A 6,845-nucleotide genomic window follows, 5' to 3' on the forward strand; every position below is an offset into this window, starting at 1 on the left:
TTGGGTGCTCGCTTGGACGACGCTAGGCTGTTTTGGGCTGCTGGTCAGGTGATTGCTTAGTTATGGGTTTGCATGCCTTGGTATTGGAATTCAATGTTGCGGGGTCTGCTATTACTGTTTGTCTGTTGTTCATTCCTTTGATATAGATAGACTATCAATTATGACACTGACTGACCGTAGAATCTGGATGTGAGATGAGCAAAAAGAAAAGCAAAATATACAATCTACAGTGTATTTGTTTGTAGACGCAAAAAGAAAAAAGAAGTGCCTCCAGTGGGGATCGAACCCACGACCCTGAGATGGCTCACCAAGGTGTTCCTTGGCGTCATATAATTCTATATGAGACTCATGTCATAACCGCTAGACCATGGAAGCAATTGATGAGTAGAGCATGCTCCAATTTGTTCTACAAGCAAGACCGTCCGCAGAACAAGAAATGGATTGATCTGACAGATACCCCGTAGTTACTACATAGACCGCAACTGATCAACCCCGCCCTATTTGTAATCCTGGCTATACACCTCCACAAATTTCGCTTTCTTTCTCTCCAAGAACTCTGCAAAATCCCCCGTCGGTATCCCCCACGTCTTGGACAGCTCCGAGTCATGAAACTGTGACATCGTCCGCATCATCTTCTGCGCAACAAAGATCGGGTTTTTGGCGCTCTGCTCCTCAATCTCCGCTTCGGACAGATAAACTGCTTTTAAGTCTCTCCCGGTCAGATCCGACAGCGCCTTCATAATATCATCCACGCCGATCAACTCGCCCGAAAGGGTGAGCTCGGCGTGATTGAACCGAGCAGGCTCGAGAAGCGCCGCGGCGCCAAACTTCCCGATATCATTCGGATCCACCAAAGGCAACAACGTCTCCGGCGTCATAGCCGACACCATGCTGCCGGTCGCCGGAATGTTGCCGTAGAACATCACCGTGGGGGGCAGGAAATTCGTCATGAAGAAGCCGGGACGCATGAGCGTCCAGAACTCGAACCCCGCGCTGCGGACAGCCTTTTCGACCGCCTGTTTTTGAAGGAGTATTCCGGCGGCTTGGCTGTTGGCGTCCCAGTGGTCGAGGCGCTCTGGTTCGTGGATGGCGAAGGCGCTCGAGTAGACGACGTGTTTGACGCCCGCTTCTTTGGCGATGGTGAGGATCAGGCGGGCTCTCTCCAGCTCCAGGACTGGGTTTTGCAGGCTGGGGAACGTGTTGAGGAAGAGACCTGTGCAACCTTTGATGCCCTCCTTGAGGGCGTGCTCGTCGTCCCAGTCGCCTTTGGTGATGGATACGCCCTGGGACTGGAGAGCTTTGGCGCTCTCTGAGTCGGGGTTTCGGGTGGTGGTGCGGACGTTGGCTTGCTTTTGGAGGAGATGGTTGGCGATTGCTCCTCCTTGGGCACCGGTAGCACCGCAGACAAAGAACGTAGGAGACATTGGTATGGATTGTCTGATGTAATCGTAAGGATCGGACTGTTGTGGGTATCAAGATGGACAAACCTTGTGGGAAGTGGTCAAACGTGAAGGATCTGGTAGATGTGGAAATCCGCGATGGAAAACAGTCAAAGACGGAAAATAGTCAAAGATGATGAACTTGATGAGATTCAGTCCTTTCAAGAAGGCTACAGAACGTTACAAGAATGAGCGAAATACAGATGGTTAAATAGTGTTGGAAACGCCAGCAAGTCAGCTGGCATGCTAACTGATTGCAGTTACTTCTATAGTATATAGAGATGTTTGTTGGAGACGCGTCGTTGATATAGCTGCCTGGTCATCATTATATGGTCAGAAACAAGCAAAGGAATAGCGCGGGGGTGGGTCACACTAGGGGACGGGACGCCGCAGCTCACTTTGGAGTACCACAAGACTTGACTGTCTAGAAGCCTCTGGTTGTTTCCAGCCTATATTGCTATCCTTAAGAGGGACAACATTATGGGGTGTTACTTCAAGCTCGAGGTAGCCAACATGGATGGTACAGTATCCATCTATAACTCTAGAATTGTAGTTACAGTTAATAGGGACCCTTAATAGAATTTCGAATTCGGCGGGAGTCCCTCAGCCTGGTCATCTCTCTATATTCGTTAGTTAGCACGCTAAATGCTTACAACGTAGGTAGCAACAGCATACGTACCAGGGCCTCCCCAAATCCCTTCACAAGCGCAATCTCATGGTCACAGCGAGCCAGCTGCTCCGGCCCACAGTCGGTAAAGATCGTTGCAACGTCAAAGTCAATCCAGACCAGCCTATCGGGGTCTCCACGGACAAGCAGAAGGTTTTTGGGGTAGATGTCTCGGTGGTGAACACCCGCTCTGTGTACCTCCTGCATGCCCTCATTGGCCTGCGGGTAGAGCGCATCCGAGTAGTTCACGCAATTTAAACTCTCGGCATTGGGTAAGTGCTCTAGCAAGATTGCTCTCGGCTTGAGCTTGTCTTGGGAGAAGTGTTGCAAAGCCGGGTGGAATGCCGCCGGATCGATTCGATCGATGTAGCCGTGGAATCTTGGAACAAACCCGCGCGCACAGACACCGGAAGTGAGAAGGTTCCGATATCCGTTCAATTCGCAGCGGAATCGGTTCAGATCGCGGCCTTTCTCGGTATATCCGGGGTCGCCGTTGTCGTGGAATAGCTTCAATGTATACTTCTGTCCATTCAGACCTACCTCAAAAATTGCAGACGCATCAGAGGAGGCAATCTCCCTGATAATCAGGATTTGAGAGGGGTCCATGTTTGTTAAGGAAGCGCGCTTCTTGGGTGTGGAGTTGTGAGATACATGCAATCAACCAAACGGTCAGCTGACTTGCAGTCTTTTCCCATCAAAGTGTTGTTCTGGCTCTTCATGTTTTGCAGCTATGCGCAGTTCTTCATAGCTTCAAGATTTTCGATGTTATCATTATTCTGACTGTTTTCCACCAAACCTGTCACGTTAAGTGCAATTTTTGTCCTGTTGGAACCCATCTTTTTTCAGACTCAATCCAATGATGAAGTACATGCATAGTCCATATTAATTCAGTCTACCTCGGTTAACGCTGGTGTGTTATTTGCCAATGCTGTCCAGGACTTTCAGAGGACGACTTGTCGTCTACAAATCATTAATTAAAGTAATGTTTCATGACTCGGAAAATCTCTCCGACTATCCGGCTCAATAGATCCCTCGGCATTGATATGTCTGCAACATAACTGACACACAGACCACACATGTCTAGCTATTCCTGCATATCAATGTTCTTATCCGCGGTCTTTGAATCAACCCTCTTCAACTTCTATCTCTTACGTGGTTGCATCACATAATGTGTATCCAGAATATCAAAAGTCACCCTATCCCATGTTTTCACAAAATGGGCGCTTCTATCGTGACCAGACGCCGTTGGTCGTATACAACACGAAAATCACATTGTACCCCGCGTTTCGTGCCGGATCAATAAAGCTGAGGAACCGGCAATCTAACATGGTGCGACAGGGATCATCTCCGTGGAGAAACAAGAATAGTCTCGCATCACATCTCGCAGATGATCATGCCTCGATGTGATCTAAGACCGAAGTGCAGCCATATCATGCGTTCTAGACCAGATACCCCGGTCCGGCTACTATGTAGCACCTCTCCCCGGCGCTTCGGCTGCCATGTGGTGAATAAATCCACCACCTGCAGCCGGGTCTTATATTAATGGGACTTGGCCGAGCCACATGAAGAGCAGACCGCCGTTTCCGTGTGGCGCCCTGTCACCAGATGGAGTGGTTTAATGGTGCGGTTGTTTATCCGGAGGTGAGAATAGTGGCATTGGGGAGATTGGATAACCGCTGCCAAGTCTTCAGTGAGGGGATTGTGTTTTGTGTCTAGTATCTTCTATCGTTGGTGGAAATGACATCCATGGTGTATTGAAGAACCGGCTAATATCAATGCTCTATACGGGAGATATCTACATAAAGGCAATACCTGACTGCACTTTATCACTGGATCGAGCAACGAAACCCACCATAGTACCAAACAACACCAATCCACCACCACCATGCATCCAAAGCAAACCGCCGCCCTTCTGGCAACTATCCTGTCAGCCTCCAAAGTATCCGCCCACGGCCACATCTCCAACATCGTGATCAACGGCGTCAGCTACAAAGGGTGGGACATCGGCTCCGACCCCTACAACCCCGACCCCCCCGTGGTAATCGCCTGGCAAACGCCCAACACCGCCAACGGCTTCGTCTCGCCCGACGCCTACGCCACGGACGACATCATCTGCCATCTCAACGCGACCAACGCGCGCGGCCATGCCGTAGTCGCAGCAGGCGACAATCTCAGTCTGCAGTGGACCCCCTGGCCAGACAGCCACCACGGCCCCATGATCGACTACCTCGCGCGCTGCGACGGCACCTGCGAAGCAGCCGACAAGACCTCGCTGGAGTTCTTCAAGATCGGCGGCGTCGGCCTCGTCGAGCAGGACCCTATCCCCGGTGTGTGGGGCGCAGACCAGATGATTGCCAATAATAATTCCTGGATGGTGCAGATCCCGCCGACCATCGCGCCGGGGAATTATGTTCTCCGCCATGAGACGATCGCCCTCCATGGTGCGGGAAGTGAGAACGGTGCGCAGAACTATATGCAGTGCTTTAATCTTGAGGTCACCGGCTCTGGGACGGCCAAACCGGAGGGTGTCCCGGGCAAGGAGCTGTACAAGGCGACGGACCCGGGTATTCTGGTTAATATCTACGAGTCGCTCGAGTATGTCGTGCCTGGGCCGTCGGTTATCCCGGCTGCGAAGTCGATTGAGCAGTCTAGCTCGACGATTACGGCTTCGGGGACGCCTGTGACTGCCGCCGCTCGTCCTACTGCGGTATAGTCGAGGCACGAAAAGAAGTCAGCAGTCCGTATGGCGATTCGGAGGCAATGAGAATGGGCAATGGCATGCCCGACAGGACTTGTACTCTTTTGCTACTCAGCGTAATCCTACTATCCGAGATCACTTTGGTGTGGGGTTGGGATAGTGCATGTGTTTGAGTTGTCTACTGTACCGCTAGCATCGTTCTTGAATTGATTGAAACGAGTTTACTAAATTGATTAGAGATTGAACTCACACCATATAATACGGAGCGTGGGGTAGATACAAGCACAATAAATCCATGATCTCAATGTAGAGAGAACTGGCAGTGAAAGAGCGTCGCTTGCTACACCTTCTATCTTCTACAGAGAGAATACCCTATTCGCATGCTAAGCCTGAGGGAATCACAGCATAAGCGGTCCGTCTGTATTGTCCGGATATTGATACACATCTCTGACCGCAGAGGCCTAGAACTAAAAGCCTAGAAATCTGTGGAGATAGGATTTCACTTCCCTCCCCCTCATCCCTCCCAACACCGCCATAGAAATAAATCCAACAATGAGCGCATCAAAACAAGTAATCCTCCGCGTCACCGAAAGCGAACTGAACTGCCAAGATCCATACGAATTCGTCCGTTTTTACTTCATAAAGTTCCCCTCGAATGCATCATCAGACTCAAGTCGCCATTTCATTCACTACCAACCACCGAGTGATATTCCCGGCGCCAAGGTCCACATTGTCATCGATCTGGAGACACCGGATTTTGCGGGGACTCTTGGTAAGAATTTTCCTCATGAGGTCTATGCGGTTCGTCGGGGTGCGGATCAATTGTGAGGGGTTTGCTCTTTACATGCTTTGTCTTGTTAGCGCGAACAGGGAGCTGTATGCTGATCCGGAAGCTGTAAAGCGGAACCTCCTTCGTGAGATTCGATAGTGATGGGTTTTACCCTGGGGGAGAAAGCAGGGGTGATGATAGGAGGGATCTGGGATCAATGACTTTTCCATCAACATTCTATTGTTTTGCTGCATGTACTGCTCACCGCGTCATTTTATGTGTATCGAGAGATTGGACTGATCAATTAGACAGATCGATATATATCATATCAAACATCCGTACGCAGAACAACACTGAAATACAGTTGACTGAATAGAGAATAGCGTGTCTGGGCATTAGTTCAAAATCAACTGTTTAACGCGATATACATGGCCACGACAATCATGTTTCATCCGAGTGGAGTCCCATCTCCCAGCCATCTGATTTGTTCTTCACCACCGAAGAATAAATAGCTGCCAGCGATCATGAGTCCGACTCGGGAGTCCCACGATCGACTGGCGATCTTAGTCTATCCACGGTATATACGTTCATCTTCATATTTCCCTCTATTTGAAAAGGACAAGCTAATAACGAAAACACAACCGCAGGAAAGAATGAAATCCACCCATCTGACACCCTGGATTGCCGCCTTCCTACTGGGAACAGGACCAGCATCAGCAGCAGCTGGACCCAATACTGAATCTAGCAAAAATGAAAGACCCCTCCAAATCCGCAAAATGACCCCCGACGAAGGCGAGAAGTTTCTTCCGGAGTATTGGCTTTTCGCAAATATATCTTCCTCTACATCTCATCAATTCAATCCCCACCCACCCGAAGCAGCGCCAGGAGCATCAAAAGCCAAAAGAGACGAAGAAAATAATACCCATCACCCCCGCATCTACCCCCTCAACGCCCCAACAACCCCAACCCCAACCCCACAAAACGCCCTCCACCAAATCCGCCAACTCTTCGCCCGAGCATTCACCTGTCCCCCCAACACCTCCCCCTGCACATCCATCAACCGCCCCTCCACCTGCTGCGGTGACGACGAAACATGCGAGCTGGTGGGAAGTGAGGTAGGATGCTGTCCAGCGGGGCAGTCCTGCGCGGGTGGAACAGTGGGCGAGTGTGGATCGGGATATACGACCTGTGGGAAGGACGTAGGGGGAGGGTGTTGTATAGATGGGTATGAGTGTGTTGTAGGGGGATGTATGTTTTTTTTTTTTTTTTTTT

General features: G+C 50.3%; 5 protein-coding genes and 1 non-coding gene across 6 annotated transcripts; 2 read left to right on the forward strand and 4 right to left on the reverse strand.

Moving 5' to 3' along the window:
• Window positions 1–265: 265 nt before the first annotated feature.
• BDW47DRAFT_t143 lies at window positions 266–375 on the reverse strand. The gene has a single exon. It is a non-coding gene; the product is annotated as a tRNA-Met (tRNA).
• Window positions 376–413: 38 nt separating this feature from the next.
• Window positions 414–1,678, reverse strand: BDW47DRAFT_112103 (NmrA/HSCARG family protein). Its single transcript, XM_024814090.1, has 2 exons — window positions 1,488–1,678; window positions 414–1,437 (listed from the first exon to the last, which is right to left on the reverse strand). The coding sequence occupies exon 2, from the start codon at window positions 1,422–1,424 to the stop codon at window positions 498–500; it is 927 nt and encodes a 308-aa protein (XP_024668569.1). The 5' UTR covers window positions 1,425–1,437; window positions 1,488–1,678; the 3' UTR covers window positions 414–497.
• Window positions 1,679–1,812: 134 nt separating this feature from the next.
• BDW47DRAFT_112104 (serine/threonine protein kinase) lies at window positions 1,813–3,050 on the reverse strand. The gene is made up of 2 exons (XM_024814091.1): window positions 2,119–3,050; window positions 1,813–2,059 (listed from the first exon to the last, which is right to left on the reverse strand). Exons 1-2 carry the CDS (start codon window positions 2,710–2,712, stop codon window positions 2,012–2,014), a joined length of 642 nt encoding a protein of 213 aa, XP_024668570.1. The 5' UTR covers window positions 2,713–3,050; the 3' UTR covers window positions 1,813–2,011.
• A 941-nt stretch (window positions 3,051–3,991) lies between these two features.
• BDW47DRAFT_134307 (putative endo-1,4-beta-glucanase) lies at window positions 3,992–4,975 on the forward strand (the record flags this gene model as incomplete). The annotated part of the gene is made up of 1 exon (XM_024818051.1): window positions 3,992–4,975. One exon carries the CDS (start codon window positions 3,992–3,994, stop codon window positions 4,817–4,819), a length of 828 nt encoding a protein of 275 aa, XP_024668571.1. The 3' UTR covers window positions 4,820–4,975.
• Window positions 4,976–5,351: 376 nt separating this feature from the next.
• Window positions 5,352–5,761, forward strand: BDW47DRAFT_112109 (uncharacterized protein). The gene is made up of 2 exons (XM_024814092.1): window positions 5,352–5,576; window positions 5,706–5,761. Exons 1-2 carry the CDS (start codon window positions 5,357–5,359, stop codon window positions 5,720–5,722), a joined length of 237 nt encoding a protein of 78 aa, XP_024668572.1. The 5' UTR covers window positions 5,352–5,356; the 3' UTR covers window positions 5,723–5,761.
• Window positions 5,762–6,081: 320 nt separating this feature from the next.
• Window positions 6,082–6,822, reverse strand: BDW47DRAFT_112110 (uncharacterized protein; the record flags this gene model as incomplete). The annotated part of the gene is made up of 2 exons (XM_024814093.1): window positions 6,082–6,150; window positions 6,221–6,822. A coding segment is annotated over one exon (312 nt), but the record flags the coding sequence as incomplete, so codon positions are not given.
• Between the last annotated feature and the right edge of the window lie 23 nt (window positions 6,823–6,845).

Source organism: Aspergillus candidus (genome assembly GCF_002847045.1).
Source record: "Aspergillus candidus strain CBS 102.13 unplaced genomic scaffold BDW47scaffold_61, whole genome shotgun sequence".
Lineage (NCBI taxonomy): Eukaryota > Fungi > Ascomycota > Eurotiomycetes > Eurotiales > Aspergillaceae > Aspergillus > Aspergillus candidus.